Source organism: Homalodisca vitripennis, chromosome 1, assembly GCF_021130785.1.
Source record: "Homalodisca vitripennis isolate AUS2020 chromosome 1, UT_GWSS_2.1, whole genome shotgun sequence".
Lineage (NCBI taxonomy): Eukaryota > Metazoa > Arthropoda > Insecta > Hemiptera > Cicadellidae > Homalodisca > Homalodisca vitripennis.
The window spans coordinates 244,469,708-244,489,683 of record NC_060207.1 but is presented as its reverse complement, the minus strand read 5'-3'; the positions used below and the strand labels follow the sequence as shown (position 1 = coordinate 244,489,683).

Below are 19,976 nucleotides of genomic sequence, written 5' to 3'. Positions count from 1 at the left end.
CACTGTCATGTTGGTAACAACCCTAGAGATGAAACTGCAATTGAGATATGTCATACAATTGGATTTGCTTGTTGAATGTCCGATAGCATACATACCATACATTCCTGAACAGAATTTGTTAGATCACAAAACATGTTTGGCACACACTGTCATGTTGGTAACAACCCTAGAGATGAAACTGCAATTGAGATATGTCATACAATTGGATTTGCTTGTTGAATGTCCGATAGCATACATACCATACATCCCTACATACACTACAAGTACCCCGGTAAGCTTTGTCAGTTACAAAGCTATTGACGTGTCTGTCAGTACGATAGCTATCCAAACGTACGCTGAGTCTTTGTTTTTTGTTTATGTCTGTATTTATATTTGTCCCCTGTATGTTAATATTTCATCCTAACAATAGTTAACATTAATCTTCTAGCCAGTAACTGTTTTTGTATATAAATATATAACAATATATATATATATATATATATATATATATATATATATATATATATATATTATATATACAATAAATAATGTTTATTTATTTCTGATTAGAACAAAAACATGTAATTAAACATTTAAAATCTTGCTTTCACTCATCACGTGGTTATTGTTTTAGTATAATAATGAACACAGCAATAACAATGATGTTGTTTTTATTCTTTTGTTTCTACCAATGAGTTCGTCAGCGATGAATTATGCATGAAATGTCACAAACTACTTCATTAAATGCCAGGAAACTTTTTATACTAATTAAGTGTACCAATTAAGTACTCATTAAGAATCTCTTTTCTTCCCAGAGACTTTACGCTTCCCCCACATAAGAAATTACAGAGCCAAACACCCTGATATGCTGCGACAATGCATTATACTACCTCAAGATTCGGTTGTGCTCTTCAAATTCAGGAATCCAACCCTAAGGTAGTCTATTTTAATTTAGAAACTAATACAATTTCAGAAGTTACAGAAGTAGTGACTTAGTTATTTTGTAAGTATTTTTATAATATCTGGAAAAACACAGTAAAATTTGTAAAATGTATACTAGAATATGTTTTTTGTACTCGCAAACCTTATGACTGCTAATGAAATATTTTAATTTTAAGACTGTACTGTAGTTAGAAGAATAAAATTAATATGAAATGTCACAGAAACATTTTAAATCTAATCCATACAAAATACTTGGTAAACTTTTAACACGTAATTTCAATACAAAATAAGTAATTCCAAAATAAATGTATTGCGCAAAATAAATAAATTCTTGTTATTTTTTTTAAAAAATATGTTATATTATTTTCATTTAGTTGCTATAAAATTACTAAGTTTACAACATAATTTATAATTTTTATTAGTAAAAAAATTTTAAAAAGCCACCTACTGTGTTTTTTTAGAAATGAGAAAACATGACTAGCTACTGAAAAAATACCTCTTTCTCACTTCTTCAGTAAGTTTCTCTATATCCACGATAGATGACGTTCGTAGACCGCACCGTGCGCGTCAAAATTTAAATCGAAACTAGCGATGTCGGTGCGGACATGTTTGGACTTGCACGTTCAATAGCGCGTTGCAATTCTTTCATCGTTTGGCGCCCGAACTGGGGCAATTCAAGTGTTGGGCGCGGCGCGTGTGTGTCCCGACTTTATTGCCGGGGTGAATATTTTAGAATTCGCTATAACGAAATCACCTATTTCGATCTTAGAGACGGATTATTTTGAATTATATAAATTAAATTACGTCTTAAAACGTACTAGAATTCATAAAATAACTTTTAAAAATACCTGAGGACCATCAGTGGACACAGACATACACTGCACAAAGCCGCCATGGCGCCCAGGCACTGCTGCAACAGCTTCTCCCTCGTTATCTGACTTTCCTGGTACCTTCTTTCCTGCAGTGTGATGTCTCTGTTAACTCGTCCGCTGGAAAGTAGCAGAATATTATAATAATTAAATCAAATAAGCCGTTGTAACTGATCAAAAAATAAGGAAAGTATTAAATAAATATTTATAAATTAAGGTAATCTGTAAAATACTGTTAAATTTGTAAATTTGACCCTCAAACGTTGGGTACTAAATTTCCTCAATTAAAAAAAATTAATATACCGTAATATTTTTATGGCTTTAATTGTAAAAATTATAGTTGTAAAATTATTATAAATTGATACTGTAAAACGTACACTCGTGGGATAGAGAATTAAATATTTTTCCGTGACAGTAATGACCACAGCAATACTAATGACGTGCTTGTTCTTTTTTGTAGCAATGAGGTATTAAATAACTTCTCTATAAAATGTAATTTTAAATTATAAAAGCCTAAATTTGTAGTATCTAAGATTAACTATATCTAAATCTATATAAATATAATATTTTTTATTAAAAAATATCTAACTCGCTTAATATGGTTTATTCAATACATCTGTTCCAGTTTTCAATTAAAAGTAAATGTGACAATTAACTCTCCTCGTTTTCGGACTAGTACAAATTAAAATTTAATTACCAACGTTTAATATAAATTATTAACGAAAATTATTGATAGCATTTTTGGGAAATAAATCTGTTGAAACGTATTCAAGTGCAGTGCCTAATTCAAAGCACTTTCTCACTGTGCATCAATTCAAATTTCTTCCCAGAAACTATATAGGAATTACACCAATCTTTACTTAATAGAGTTTATAAGACAATTTAATACTGAATGCATGTGTGCTCTTGGAATAAAAAAACGGAAAGGCAGCCGCGGGACTGGCCGACAGAAGTGACTACTTCTTATAACGGGCTGTGAATATATATCTTGAAAAAGTACTTAATCTAATTGTTAAATAGTTATTTTTAGTATTTTAAAATAATTTGAAATAGTAAATTCCCTATTATAAAAAGTATAAATGGCAATAGCCTTATTTAATTTCAATAAACATTGAATCACAAAAAAGTACTTGCTCCGCCGGGAGTCAAACCCGGATCTCTCACTTGCCGGGTGAATGTGCTACCATTACACCACAGAGCGCTTACTTTTTCTGATTCAATTATTTTGTATTTGGCCGTATTTGTCACATATGTGTTTAAATAAGCAAACTAACATATGATCGGAAGACCAAATACCATTTATACAATTTAATGTAAATAAAAGTCGTTTGACAGGTATTTGGTCTTCCGATCATATGTTAGTTTGCTTATTTAAACACATATGTGACAGATACGGCCAAATAAAAAATAATTGAATCAGAAAAGGTAAGCGCTCTGTGGTGTAATTATAGCACATTCACCCGGCAAGTGAGAGATCCGGGTTCGACTCCCGGCGGAGCAAGTACTATTATAAAAAGTGTTATACTTTTTATTAATTTTATAGACATTTTTGTAATATTTATTACATTTAATACATTAAAATGATCATCGACTTCTAAATATCAAAGTAATACATATTTGAACATTTTCATTACTATCGTTTATATTAGTTCCTACAATTTGGTCAATATCATTTTCACTACAATCTTATTTTTCCGAAATAATTATTTCATTTTCATTGCCATTATTTTCTCAAAATGAAATTATGGGTTTATAACTCAAATAAAAAATAAAAATCTGGAATTAAATCTCGTTAAATATCTTGGGAACACATAATCTATTGTTGTTCCGTAATTTATTAAGTATTATAATCAACAGAAAGAATAATTTTCTTCCAGGATTATATTATATTACGGCTTTGATAGCTAGAAAAAATCTAAATCAATTGTTTTATCCTTTTTAAGTCTCATTAGGACGAAACCAGTAGTGAACTGGAATAGGAATTAGTATTAATCGTGCTGACATTCAATTTAGAATCCGAAGAGCTTTAAATACTGCTATTATAAATTGTTCAGTAAATTCATCAAATAATTGAAATTGAGCCTGTTAAATTTAATTAGCTGTTCCTGCAATCGCTGTTGAGCACAGGGTAAGAAAATATCCAGATAAAAAAATTAAGTTTTAATAAAAATCTACTTTTAACTGTACACTTTAGCAAATATTAAGTATGCAGTGCCTGATCAGTACTATAATGTACCCATAAAAGTCAAAGTTACTATCTAAATTTTGCTATAAATTTAAAGACCTTTATAAACCCATAATAAGAAGACAGGAGTAAGCTTCTCAGACCTATGTATGTAATTCCATTTTCTTGACCAGAGAAACGAGGCAGATTCAACTGTGGCACAAAAAATTGATTACTAATTTATATATCTTGTTTGTGACTAACCAAAATCAAATTTAGCGTTAGAAGAATAATTCACTCCAACGAGAATTGCTCCTACATGTACAAAGACATTTGCATTGCGTGTGAAGCCGCGGGTAACTGCTGTTATTTCAATACGAAACAACTAGTGCATAATGTATTGCCAATTTTCAATACCTATTCATGTAATATATATTTATTAGTGCATTTACTTGAATTAGTGTCCTCCAGTACGACCCGATAAGACGTACACTTAACGAACTACCATTCGTCCAATAATAGTTTTAATTTAGCTAAATATTCTGTAATAAATTTATCCTCTTGACAATTCATTATTTTTAACTCTTTTAAATCAAACTATTCCTAATCGACTGTTACAACAAGTTTTATCACCGTTACTAATGGGATTATTAACATTACTGGATATTCGACTGAGTGAGTATTCAATTACGCTACCGAAGGGTGTGAGTGTCAACGCTCGAGGGAGTGCATTAACGATTTCTAACATTCTCTGCTATACAACATATGGATCGACGTCTAACATTTGAAATATATATTAATTACTTGTATTTGCTTACCTGAAAAATATAAATATTATATATATATATATATATATATATATATATATATATATATATATATACAGGGTGTCAATTAAGTCTGGAACCTCTTTTTTAATTTTTAAACCACAATAGAAAGAAATACCAAAGTTCACATGTGCTTACTGGTGATAGTAACGCACACATCTGCTCAATTACCGACCGGATAATCCCTTTGGGGGACGGTCCACAAGGAGTCAGACAAAATTCTTAAATAGCAGCATAGGTCAAGTTTGGCAAGCATAGTATCAAATTAAAGTTCTTACTTAGCAGAGTACAATGCCGCAAACCGGACTTCAAATGGTGGATTCATTCAGTAGTTATAGCTATTTGAATTTTAAAACAATTGAACAATGTAAATTATTAAGTATTACAAGTAAACACCAATTTTTAAGTACCTGTGATCAAAGTAAGTGTTCAAAATGTTCCCCTCCCATCATCTGACAATGTAGTAATCGAAGCCAGGAATCAATAATTATTACCAATAACACAACTACTGTTAGAATGTGAAAGTGGCACATAGTGTCATACACAGCATCCACAGAAACTTAACGTTTGGGCAGGTATTACAGGAAATCAAATTATGGACCCATTATTTATCAATGGTAATTTAAATGGTGACTCGTATGTAGCAATGCTCCAAAATGAGATAATTACTGCACTACAAGCTGCTCTTGGTCGACAATTTCAAAGAATTTATTTCCAACAAGATGGCGCGCCACCACACTTTGCTCTCCTTGTTAGAGAATACTTGGATACAATATTCCTTCGCAGATGGATTGGAAGACTTGGTGCAGTAGAGTGGCCTGCTCGTTCCCCTGATTTATCTCCGCTGGATTTTTTTTCTTTGGGGCTACCTCAAAGATAAAGTTTATCGTACTAAGCCTCGAGATTTGGAGCACCTAAGAAATCTCATAGTCCAAGAAGCTCAAGATATTCCTCGTGACTACCTTCAAAATGCAGTGGATGGCTTTTACAACCGCCTAGGACATTGCCAGACGATGGGAGGGGAACATTTTGAACACTTACTTTGATCACAGGTACTTAAAAATTGGTGTTTACTTGTAATACTTAATAATTTACATTGTTCAATTGTTTTAAAATTCAAATAGCTATAACTACTGAATGAATCTACCTTTTGAAGTCCGGTTTGCGGCATTGTACTCTGCTAAGTAAGACCTTTAATTTGATATCAAACTTGACCTATGCTGCTATTTAAGAATTTTGTCTGACTCCTTGTGGACCGTCCCCTAAAGGGATTATCCGGTCGGTAATTGGGCAGATGTATGTGTTACTATCACCAGTAAGCACGTCTGAACTTTGGTATTTTTTTTATATTGTTGTTTAAAAATTAAAAAAGAGGTTCCAGACTTAATTGACACCCTGTATATTTAAAACAAAAACATCAATGCTTGTAGTGCTAACAAGTAAAGACTTGAATCCACTATATTTCGGTAGAAAACAATAATAGGAGAATTATTATTTTTATAACTCAAGTTAACTTACAACAGCTATAAAGTTTTCATAAATGTAATTGAAAGATAAATACAAGTTTTGTTTAAAATAAATTAAAACCTTGAAGATGATGAATCCAAGATAACCAAAAAACAAAACAGTACTCAAACTTAAATTAACCTGACTTGCATATATTTGATACTAGCAGTTACCCGCGGCTTCGCTCGCCATGCCTTTTGCTTTGCACGTCTATAAGTGCTTTGCACTTTTGTTTCGAGTGAAATATATTTCCGTCGTCAATGTTGAATTTTCCTTGTTTCCTGATCAATGAAATGTGTTAAAATTCTATATTTGTTATTTGTATATGGGTATTGTAATTTATTTATTCCGATCTTAGTATGTTTACGTCATAGTTAATTTTACCTTGTTTTCCCCGGTGAAGGAAATGTATGTATATACATATACTAATATATACATAATACTAATATATATATATATATATATATATATATATATATATAAGTTAAAAGTATATTTTTAACAACACTTTTTACTGGATTCGTTAACTGGATAATTCTTTACTCTGTGCTTAACAGTGGTTGCATAAAAGGTTGAAATAAGAAATTGTGCTTTTAAGACTACAAGTTAAATTAATTTAAAATAGTGGCTAAGTTAATGAAACACATGGTTATGCTGTATACAAGGTATACAATGTTTAACAGGCTCTTTCAATCTATACTATTATATACTAATCTTCTTTTTACCTGATTTTTCGTGGACTTTTATGATATACTGATACTTATTATCCTATTCCCGATAAAGACAAATCCAAAAACATAAACATGAAAACCGGTCCAGCCGTTCTCGAGTTATAAATTATGTAACGCGAATTTCTTTTGTATGCATTTAACTTAAGGTTTTATTTTTCAGCACACGACATTAAATGGCCAGGTAGATTTGGGCTCTTAGTGCGGGAGTCAGAAGTAAGTTATTATCAGAGTTATGTACCCTATTTATTAATCAACCATGAATAAGAAACTATGTTCAACAATGACTGGCAGTGTAGCGGGTACAACGGTTATCGCAAGATGGCCGGATCGAGCAACGTCGAGCGTGGCTGCTACTTGGATGGGTGACCGCTGAGCGATCCTATCCTTGCAAGCAGCCCGCCTGCCCGGCCATTGGTGGTGGTTTTGAACTTACCTTTAAGCCGTTGGTCCCCACGTTGAGTGTTAAAGAGAGCTTCTTAGCCCTAACTTCGCCTGGTAAAAGAAGACATCTTTACTTTTACTTAATCTCTTTAATGTTGGAATGACAGTAGGAATGTCATTAACAACATTCACTTATTAACAAGGATGTAAAGGCTAATGACTTTTCAAGAATACACTATCCCGGAAATACACATTTTTTGACCATTGTTGCCAACACATAAGAACTAATTTATCGCATCAATGAAGAAACTCCGGAAATACCTCTGGATATGTTAAGAAACTTTAAAACGCCGCCATTTTGTAACCCTTTGAGGTCCGGTTTGCGGTATTGTGTTCTACTATAGTACTGTACATCTCGACCTGTGCTCTAATTTAAGATGTTCTTCTGACTCCTTGCGAGCCATCCCTGTCATGACATAACAACCCTGACAACTGCATAAAAATTAAATTTTTAAGGCTAATATTTATATACCACGTTTCATTGCTTTAAATTTTTCAAGCACATTGTATATATACTTTGTTACGGTTTAGTAATCAAATTTGACGTATATATATGAAAATTTTTAAGTGACAGTTTCAATGTGTCATTTACATGAATATACTTATACATATTTCAAATTAAAATTAAAATTACAATTGTAACTGTGTTTTTTGTTTATAATTGTAGCATGTTAACATTTCCATAACAACTTTTATTCCATCAGTAGAGTACTTTTTAAATCAAAATAAATTGGATAACAAAATCGAACTTATATTGAAAGGGTTGTATAGAAGTAAACCAATCGTCAGAATCAAATTCATATTGAAACAGTGGAATACAAATCAAATATCTAAACTTCTCTCAGTCTCGAACATGAATAAACTTTTTTGGAACATACTTTTTAATATTGTATTTGTGTCAAAGATACTGAATTTGCCGAACCCCGTAGATTTCAATAACATTTTCTTTAGCAGCCTGCCCTAGTGTGTCAACTTTTACGGTAATTTCAGAGTTAGACTTTATAAAATTATTGTTTTCTTGCTGCAAATGTCAATATCTGCAGCAGTTTTAATTAACACATTGCTCAATTCTTCCATTTTTCTACCATTCTCAACAATCCATTCACCATTTATTCATTGACGTAGTAATCTCAGCGTTAGACTGTTTAATCTCACTTCGCAAATTAGAAATTTCAATAAACAGCTGAACATCACCCAGGCCTAAACAGAGCGCAGGTGGTAGGACTCTTGATATCTTATCTACAGTTCCAGCATGCGTAAAACTCTACTATCTTATCTACAGTTCTAGGCTGGTTTATTTTTGTATGAGCTTCAGCGCCTGTCAGAGCGCAGGTGGTAGGACTCTTGATATCTTATCTACAGTTCCAGCATGCGTAAAACTCTACTATCTTATCTACAGTTCTAGACTGGTTTATTTTTGTATGAGGTTCAGCGCCTGTCAGAGCGCAGGTGGTAGGACTCTTGATATCTTATCTACAGTTCCAGCATGCGTAAAACTCTACTATCTTATCTGCAGTTCTAGACTGGTTTATTTTTGTATGAGCTTCAGCGCCTGTCGTTATCTTATCAACATTAAAGGATAAAGTAGGCGGACTGAGCTCATTGGACTGATTGGTACTATCACAAAAGTTTCTGTCAATGCAGGAAAGACAACCCCACTGAGATTGCTGTTTTAAATAATCATCTTTAGTGATATTGGCACAGTTAAAATGATAATTCCCTTCACATTTACAACAAATAGCTCTACGAGAGTTAAATAAAACCCCTCTATGCACTTAATACAGACCATTTTTTAATTGTTACTTTTGTTTGTGGGGGAGGGAGAGAGAGGGAGTAGGAGAGAGAGGGAGAAGGAGAGGTGAGAAGGTGAGGGGAGAGAGGGTGAGGGATATGGAAGTGCGATGAAGAGGTAGAGTGGGGGGGGGTTGGAGGGAGGATTATCTGATTTGATTTTCAAATACTCATTCTAAGTTTTTTAACCATATTTGAACAAAAAGAAGTAAAATTTTATAAAATTCATCCAACTTCTAAGACTCACAAATTTACGCTCGAAGAAAGATTATGGTTTGGCATTTGTGTCGAAACGTGTGTATGAAAAGTTTGGATCATTTTATCATCTTCGAGAAAACCAGTTTATCTAACTAATCGACTACCAGTAGGCCTAGTAAAAAATTCATCCATCATTCACTGTTGAAAGATCTTTACCACACTCTGATGTGCGAAACCCCGGTTACGGAGTACAATGGGAGAAGACGTAAGGCTTTCTTTGTTCAGTATTCACAGGAATAGGAAAGGTCTGGATTGGCTTCGTAGAAAAGGTTATACTTCTCTGCTCGACATGAAATACACTACACAGTTTGAATGTTCACAAATAGTTACGGCACAGTACAGTACAAGTTTTCTTATTATATATACTTTAGTTATTTAAAATTGAACAATTACACAACTATCAAGCAATTATTGTAACTAAAACATTTTAAGATAATATTGTTTTTCGATTTCAACTATACATGTTTTTTACAAAAAAATATGAACAATACAATGAATATGAGGAAGAAAAGATTGGTTAAGTATTTAATTAATTATCCCTAGAATACGCGTTGATTATAAAGTCTGTGCTCATCAGCAATCCATACAAAATTGAAATAAAAAGTTTTGTTTCCATCAAGTTTAATCTTTGCTTTCAAGTCTATAAATATGTAAACAAATTAATAATAATAGTTAAATTGATTGAACAAGTACTTGTGCTGTCATAAAACAATATTCACACAGAAAAGTTGATTACATTTAACAGGATCTTTAAAATTTAGGGACCAGTGGGGCGTAGCCCTCAGGGATTTTCGAAAGAGTAATAGGCCTGTATGTTAACCAAGGGCCTTAATAACGTTTATATAACATTTCAATACAATCGGTCCAGTGATTTCTACTTGATAGAGAAACACTCACACAAACACCACTATATTTTTATCCTGCAACAATATAGATTAAAAACACAGCGCTTGTTCATTATTGCAATGCAGATAGCAAAGACAAATCTGACATCTAACTTTTGTTCCAGATTATGCCAGGTACGAATTATCCTTCAACGAGCCATTCTTTCCTATACTACAGTCCGAAAAGCAATAAGACCGAAAACAAAACATGTTAAACAATTATTTTGAAATGTTCATGAACTTAGTGATGGTTTCCCCTTTTTACCGGGAGTAAATAATGTTTTTGACCATAGTATGCTTCTCAGTCCTACGTATGAATCGTATGAATTTACAACAAGAAGATATTATGTAAGGGCACATGGATTATTTTAGGAAGATACTATTAAATTAAATATTACCTTATGAATAAAGATCACATTTAAACATAAAATGGAAATGAATTGTATTTGTAGTGAACTTATAGGCTTGAAATGTTGATCTTCGATAAAGCCTGTAACAATACACTTCTGAATGTTCAGTACACTTAAACCGTTAAAATAAGTATATTACATTTACTTAATTGTTTCTGAAACCCGCTCCTGTTTATAAGGGAACGTAGGTGTAAAGATGTCAGACACAAGTTTCATAAATACGTTTCTTGTTGCGGTCAGACAGAGCTTTCAATCCTTGTTGTACAGACCCTGATTAAACAGGTCTAAGCCCAACTGACAAGTTAATTAACTAACCAGAGCTGAGCTAATTCTCGCCGTTCGAAATGCGAAAGCAGTGTATTTGAGGTCCACATAACATTTACAATTTAAATACAACACTTTTAAATAAAAAAGTGTGCACCCAACGCCTCAGTAGGATTTAAAGGTCAAGTTCCGTTATTTCACCCCATGTTTTTAAATCGCTACTATAGCCACGGAATTGATTGTTTGAGGTGAACTAATCATTTCAACTTATATTTCTGATCAGCCCCTCTAGAATTTTATATTTTACTGATAGGTACTATCTCGAGGGATGTTTTTCTTTTATTGACATCAGCGCGGGCTTCGCTGCCGAAGCCCGCGCTGATGGCCGGAGGCACTCGTCTCATTTCAATAACAAGAACAGTCTGGGCATGCCTGATGCTGATAAGATAAGACGTCGTCAAGGAAAACAAACAGTGTCTATCTAGTTTAGTACCTCCGTACTCATCTATAATCGTAAATAGTTAAAACTATCAATTCCGTGGCTATAGTAGCGATTTAAAAACATGAAATGAAATGAAATGAAATATGCCTTTATTCAAGAGGCGGAGTTAGGGCTATTTAGCCCTCTCTACCACTCAACCTCACATAATATACCGTACAGATATATATATATACATATTTACATTTAATGACCTTAAAACTATAACAAATTCCATTTTAAATTTAAATTTAACCAAAATATAAAAACATGGGGTGAAATAACGGAACCTGGCCGGATTTAATGTGGGAGCAAATGCACATTAAAATTTTTAGAGTAATGTGTTTTGGGAGTGCCGATGGCCGAGCGGTCTAGGACGTTGGACTTCGGGTCTTAGTTAGAGTTAGCGCAGGTTCGACTCCTGTCTGAGACCGTTGCACTTTTTATCAGCACCATCGACCTTGTACTGTATCGACTCTCCCCCTTATTCTGTTTGATAAGATCCTTACACAGGCCAGTGGCCCATGAGGACGGGCAGAATAAGGATTAAAAGGGAATCGGCTTCTCCTTAAAACAATAATAATGTCTAATATCTTATTTAAGGCACTGGATAGTTTATTAGTAGTTTCCTTAGCGGTGCCCAATACTTAATTAAATTTTAACTCAGCTTCAAGAATATTCACCTATTTTAATTTTCTATAACTTTAACACTGCAGTAATTCCAACACGCTTTGAGATTAAAATACAGCCTTTGCAAACAATGGTGCGTATACAATGTACAGAATCGAAATAAGCATTGAAAAACCCGCCTTAATGATAAATATTCTAGACATAAAATTCGCTAATAATGTCTTAATAATGAAACTTAATTTTGAGCAGGCTTCGGCCTGCTGTCGATGGTATTTAAATACTTAGAACTACTTAAGGGATGAAATTGTAGGAATTTATTGCAATGTTTCAGTGTTAAATCTGACAGACTTTGTGATGAAAACAACTTTGATCCCCAAAAAAATTCAAACCTAGACGCCAGTAACTGAGATTAAAGACTAGGGCCAGTAATAACATTTCAAAAGTGTCCCACCAAAATTGTAGTTCATAAATTGCACTTTGAACATCTGCAGTAGTCCCCGTGCAATATGTTCCTAGTTCCCGCAGACCTACGATATCGCTGTGAACAATGTTCCAGTGAGGGTTTAGTGTTTATCACCGTCTTGTATGAGCTAAAGCAACGACGAATATTTTAACACTACTTTTTAACTTACAAAAATTCTAAAAGTAATTTAACAAATTAGTTATTGGAGTTTAAATCTGATGCAAGCGACGAAAGGGAAAACCATTTCATAAAATATTCACGTGAGTGCATAATGTGTTTATTCATTGTCAGAATGAACGATTAGGTTAGGTAGGTAGGACGATTGTGTGCATTGTCTGTTCACAATAAAGTTTATTATTATTGCCATGGCTAACAATTTTAAAATGTTTACTATTAAGCCCACCTGTCAGATACGGTGAATTGAAACGTTTCAAAGTGCAGAGAATACGTAGAAACCCTTACACCCTTTTACTCGTAAATATTTTTTAAATCTAATGGAGTATGTAGGGTATTGATTTTACACTTTGTTGCTTCAATATTTAACCCTATTTAAAGCTGAATTGATTTAAGTATTACAGATAAACTTAAAGCCTATCTGTTGAAATGTTTAAGAGCAGTCTACATCGTTTTAACCCGTTGATAGAATATTACAGAAATTTTGTTCTGTGTGTTTTAACAATTTAGTGTATACAATGGAAATATATTGTTTTATTTGTATAGTAATAATTTTAGATGTTATTATAACCGTAATTAATTATTTTAAAACATCAAGTGTAGGTCTGACACAGATTTATCTGACCTTCTCCAAATGCTCTTGCATAAGCTTCAATTTTGAACATAATCTATCATGGGGAAAATTAGATTCCTGTAGCTTAAATTCATTATATTTTTTTAAATACTCTAACACACAGGCAAAAAATATAATTCATGTAATATTAATCACAAGTTAATACAAAACTATGATTAATTAATAGCTAACCAAAATTTAGAGTTTTGCGTACACGTTTTAGTCATTATTGTAAACATACTATGGTTTGAAAAAGATAAGTAGTTTATTATATTCAGTAATGGATGAGTGATGGTTGTCAGGATAAAACTTTGTTTGATTTGCTCATCCTAATTATTAATAATGTAGAATAGAAGTTTAAGACAACTTTATCTTGGGTCTTGCCTTAATTGGAATGTTCTCGCTCAGAAACGAAGAAAGCGTAAAAATTTCAACTTTTCCAATAAAGTTTTAATGAATATTGTAATCTATTAGATTTGCATGGAATATAATATAACATTTTATAAGGTTACGAATTAAAAGGCTAACACAACAAGGTATTCAGTAATTTTTTTTAATTCGTTCAAAAGACAAGATTAGTTTTGCATGGTTTTAATATGTAGATAGGATGCGGCATTTCCTCAGTCCTAAAAAAATCTTCTAGTTTGTCTGGTTCATTTAAGTTCGTATTCGTGTTCATTCATTATTTGCCTTATTTCGGCAAAATTCGTGTTCCTTTATATATACTCGTATAATCAATGCGAACGTTCGTGAGCATGTTTGGATGTTTGATACTCACTCATCAAACCCCTAGTGGACAGATTTGGCACATTAATTATACATCAGAATCTAACCTAGGTATATTTAAAATCCAAATTATCACCCAAACTTCCAAGCAGTATTCCAGTACTTTAGTTAGTAAGTATCAAATGTCGTAGTGGATGTAAGTACAAGAAAGCTAGAGCGACAGTATCAGTGTAAACGATAGCCTCGGCCGTTTTACTGTATGCTATGTTATTCTATACTTAAGACCGTAGCAACCTTTCGTCCAGCCTCCTAGAAATGTATTTACAGAATATTAGTAACCGTTCTGTATAAAATCTGTAATTTTGTCAATGGAGCAGTGTAGCGGGTACAACGGTTACAACATAACCAGATCAAGCAACGCCGAGCGTAGCTGCTGCTTGGATGAGTGACCGCTGAGCGAACCTGTCCTTGCAAGCAGCCCGCCTGCTCGGCCGTTGGTGGTGGTTCGGAAGCCACCTTTAAGCCGTTGGTCCTCAGGTTAAGTGTTAGGAGGGCTTCTTAGCCCTAACTTCGCCTGGTAAAATAAGACATCTTTACTTTAACAGGTCAAGTTCGATTGTTAATAGATCTTGTCGAAGAAACGATAGTTAATTTTAATTATTTTATTTATATGTATTATTATATAAATGATTAACGAAACTATTTTATACAATCCTTGTAATAAGAATTAAAAGTGCTACATTTTAATTAGTATTAGTTTATAATTTGATTGGCCTGCTAATTATTTGTAAGGTATGCAATGCATGTGACGATTGGTTGTACTTGTTTTTACTGTTATATTTACGATTGAAAAGTAAATAAAGCCAAAAAATGAAAGGCCCAAGAGCTTGATGATTACTTGCCGTGACTGACGGAGTCACAGCAAAAAGCAGTTTAATACCTTTCAATACAGAACAGTCCTTTGTAGCCCAAACCTTGTAGTGAATTTCGTGCATTTAATACCACATTTAACACACTGTGTGTCACATATTATGTTAACTCTATGTAATTCTAACTACAGTTTGAAATTTTGTTTTTAAAATTCAGGCTTAGCTAAAAAATTACGTTAGATTTCAAACAGCTGCTCCTCTTCACACTTGAAAAAAAACGTAGAAGTTGAAATAACGCTATTTTCTTTGGAAATCCGCTCAAAATAACGTTTAATAAAATCCAGATAATCGCCCTGGGACATGTGGAATTCTTTGAATTTTATCGTGTTCTGTTATAACAGAATATTTTGGCCCCAAGCAAAGGCGATAATCTTATTCTTTCCGGCAAATAAAAAGAACTTGAAAAAATATCACATGTTTTTGTTTTGTGATTTCAAATCTGGCAATATGTCGAATTATTTTTGACATTTTCTTCGTATACGTGTCAGAGCAACAACGAACTGGCCATTTGTAAAGGAAGTTTAACATTATATTTTTAGAATTGTCCCTTTTTTGTATATTTTACGTTTCTGAAGGCACTGAAATATTTACTGTGAGAAACTAAACTACATTATAATATTATCTTTCCTCTTAAGGTAAAGGTATTTCAATTTACTATTGACAATGTGTAGCTGTAATTTGGTTTGTCTCATATTATTATTATACAGGGTGTAACTGAAATACACCGACAAACTTCAGGATGTTGTTCCTGGGGTCTAAACAAACCAAAAAGTTCCTACAAATGTGTGTCCTAAAATGCATCGTTTTCCGTCTGCATTTTTATCAACCAAGTCACATATATTATTTGCAAGCTTTTCCAAGTTTTAGAAAATTAAAGTATTTTTCTTGTTTCAAAAGTTGATTTAGGTTTGTACTTAGGCAATATAGAAGTAAAGTTATTTTGTGTTAAAAAAGTACTAAACAAGAAAATTATCATTAAATTTTAAAAAACGTCATTGTAACAAACAATTTGCATGACTAAACTTTCATGGTGTAAACATGGTGCTGTCATATTAAGGTACAGTTGATTAGAACAACAATAAAGTCAGGTAAGTAAGTTATTTCCTTGTTTATTTTTTACAAGATATCAACTGTTACTTTCACTTGTAGAAACATTATCAGTCAATTGTGCTTTTATTCTATTTAAGATGGCAGGAGATTTCTTGGTTTGTTATTATTGCTGTCATTTCAATACAATCATGGCAATTTGTTTATGCAATGGTTTAAAATGAGTTTTTTTCCTAATTTAAAGTTTTCTAGTTATGAATGAAATATAATTCTCTCTACTTCAATAAAGTTACATTATTAGGAGTTCTAAATAATGTTTGTCATCAAGCATGTAATGACAAAAATGTTATGAAAAAAAAATTTAGTAACTAGGTCTAGGTTACCTTAGAATTGTGTATTTAACTGATTGGTTGGATATATATTAATAGTAAAGCTGAAAAAGTATTGTAACCTCAGTTTTCTTGAAATAAATATTTTGAATTGGGTATAAGGAAATTATGGATAAGTTGCTACCAACTTGGTTAGTTTTTGTTCCATGTCCTACTCCTATTAAAATACAAGCACAACATTACCATTGTAACTTAATTATTTGATTATTTACGTTTTTCTTCTATTAAGTTTTTCCTATTATTATAACATTACTGAAGTTTTAAATTTATATCTTTATACTATAATACAAGTGTTTTAAATTGTAAAAATTAATACAGTAACCATACAACTAAAAGTAAGTCGATTCTGAAGGACTTTTACCTAAAATAGTAGAACTTTCACATTCTGTCTGAGTAAACGAAGAACATAAACTTGCTTAAAGCTCACCTGCAAGTTGTTGGGCTCGACAAGGAGTCTTAACTAGTCCTCGTCTCGTACACCACGTCCCAGTACATTCTGTCTGAGTAAAAGAAGAACATAAACTTGCTTAAAGCTCACCTGCAAGTTGTTGGGCTCGACACAGAATCCAAACTAGACCTCGTCTCGTACACCACGTCCCAGTACATTCTGTCTGAGTAAAAGAGAACATAAACTTGCTTAAATCTCACCTACAAGTTGTTGGGCTCGACACAGAATCCAAACTAGACCTCGTCTCGTACACCACGTCCCAGTACATTCTGTCTGAGTAAAAGAAGAACATACATAAACTTGCTTAAAGCTCACCTGCAAGTTGTTGGGCTCGACACAGAATCCAAACTAGACCTCGTCTCGTACACCACGTCCCAGTACATTCTGTCTGAGTAAAAGAGAACATAAACTTGCTTAAAGCTCACCTGCAAGTTGTTGGGCTCGACAAGGAGTCTTAACTAGACCTCGTCTCGTACACCACGTCCCAGTACATTCTGTCTGAGTAAAAGAGAACATAAACTTGCTTAAAATCTCACCTGCAAGTTGTTGGACTGGACACGGAATCCAAACTAGTCCTCGTCTCGTACACCACGTCCCAGTACATTCTTCTGCGCTGTAGATCTCTGTGCATACGAAGATATAGACAAGACATCATACACACTGGAGCGAAATACCTATAACATAACATATCGTTTGGCAAAAACAAGCTTATTGATAAAATTTACTCAGTTTCCAAGTTTATATGACTTTAATTACTAGAAAAAGTGTAATTCATTACTGTATCTTATATTCGGGGTGACTGTTTTCAAACTGACTTAAATAACAGTTTTAAATTATAGCATGTTCATATGTTAAACTATATTACTTTGGTAAAAGGGAGTCCACGTAACAATCGTGTTTCAAGAGACATCAGGAAGGAGATCAAAATACTTTTCTTCGTATTGTGAGTCATTGTATTACTTAATCTGTTCGCTGCTACCTTGTCTCTTACTTTATGTCGTCACCATACTTTTATATATTTTCCCTTTCTAACCAACTTCAACAAGGAGTTTTTATACAATTCTTCCTGTCTCTATGTCTTTTTTTTGTGTATTTCCGAAACCAGAGAACCGATTTCGATTGTACTTTTTAAATGAAAGAGGACTACCCCAGTGTGGTCCTATTTATCTGCATTGAAGAGTTATTGAACCAGAGCATGAATTACTTTGGAAATTTTGCATAAACCATATGAAGAAATACATTTCGGAGATTCTAGACGGAATATTGTGCCGAGATGTTTGTATCTTCAACGCCTCTTCTGGTAGGCTGGCATACCTTGACGCGCGTCAGTGTTTATTAGGCATGTCCGCTGACATACTGGGCGGATGTACAGGGTGTTCCACAAGTAATCCGACAAACTTCTCAAGTGGTTCCCATCATCCAAATAATGAAAAAAATCATATTAACATATGTCCGAAGACGCTTTGTTAGCGAGCTACGGCCAGCGAAAGGAAATAAAGCAAAACTGATATTTTTATGGAGTAAAGATAGTTAGTTCTTAAATTTATTGAAATTTATGTTAAAATTACTGAGCGATTGAATAAAATATGTCTCAGACCTGTAAGACCACCCATTTCTGAGATATCAGACAAAATATGCAAAATTCGGTCTCGAAAAACATGCTTTGTTTAGATTTGAAGTACATTAACTTCATTAAATTGGTATTAAACATTCAAACTTAATAACCAAAACTCGTAGATAATGTATGTTTATATGAACGCGTTTCAAGTGAATAGTGACTGATTTGTACATGTCCTACTCCTACATACACACCTACTTTACGGACGAATAAGTTGCTGAAGTCTTGGACAACCGAAAGCAGTAACGCAGAGTTCCTGTTGGATACTGAGACCCAAATACGGATGAATTCTCGATTCTCCGTGCGAAGTGCACAAGAGAAGTTTCCTCATGAGGAATGTGCACAATAACACTGTGATTACCACAAGAGATAAGGATGACCGGCTAGAGATAATGATGCTGCTCTGGATTGGTGAGCACGGCTGACTAGCAACTAAGAACGTTGAAGTTGTAGTTACATGAACATGAAGAAAGGTTACCGACATCAAATTCAGGTAGGATACCCGAACTATAGAGTTAATACCATTATTTTGAGCAGTCTAAAGGAAAACATCCGCGGCAAGTTAGGTCTGTCCCGCACTACGTTCTGTGATAGGAGCGGTATATATACAGAATGTCGCCAGTGCAGTGGAAAGGTACTTTCCGTATAGTGAATGCTGACCGGAAAGTATCTGAACCGACTTTCCTTATGGTTATCCACATGGATTGAGATGGATTTATTCTATATTCCCATCAGTTATTACTGCTTCTAGAAGAAACAGACTTAGGAGACAACAATGAGCGCTCAATCCCGCTCTAGTACTACCCTGCACCATGAAGAATTGGCAACAAGAAGAAGCAGACTGACAGGCTGCTTGGGGAGCTGCAATGTGGTGTAGGTAAATCATGGGGGCCGTTTGAAAAATATAGAACAAGAATATTACTATTCATAAATTAAAACACAACAATCAATCAATGTGTATTGCAGAGACATGTTTTACATGTATAGCAAACGTTAATACAAAAATAGTCAGAGCAAAAATATTATACATTATCACAACATCTAGATCAGATACAAACATACAATTCAATATTCATAAATCTTTCAACCATTTTCTAGCTTTCTAACTAGAGTGCCGAAGTCAATCTTGATGGAATCTCCAATTGGGCGATCTTCAAAGTCAAATCTTGGAAATTTTATAAACTGTTTCTGACGCTAAAAGGTGGGGAGTTTTGAGCACCTTGGGTGCTGCGGCATTCTTTATCCCACTGGGCAGATTGTCGATGATGTAAGGGCAGATGTTCATAAACTATCTAAGGTTTCTCTACAAGACTCTTTCAAATTCAGAGGAGCGTTCATTCGAATCGCTTGCTTCAGCAATTTTAACACTCTTCATCAACTGGTTGTTTACACAGG

At 33.5% G+C, this 19,976-nt stretch overlaps 2 protein-coding genes across 3 annotated transcripts in view; one reads left to right on the top strand and one right to left on the bottom strand.

Moving 5' to 3' along the window:
* Positions 1-19,976, top strand: part of LOC124353222 — a 133,346-nt gene that overhangs the window by 22,367 nt on the left and 91,003 nt on the right. The window lies entirely within an intron of this gene.
* LOC124353221 (orexin/Hypocretin receptor type 1-like) overlaps positions 1-19,976 on the bottom strand; it is a 72,549-nt gene that overhangs the window by 3,368 nt on the left and 49,205 nt on the right. For both annotated transcript variants that reach the window (XR_006921582.1, XM_046803120.1), the window contains 2 exons: positions 17,500-17,637; positions 1,770-1,910 (listed from right to left, as the gene is read on the bottom strand). Coding sequence is in view for 1 of the 2 variants with exons in the window: in XM_046803120.1 (XP_046659076.1) it covers positions 1,770-1,910; positions 17,500-17,637 (279 nt within the window). In the remaining variant the exon portion in view is untranslated. The remainder of the gene's footprint in view (positions 1-1,769; positions 1,911-17,499; positions 17,638-19,976) is intronic.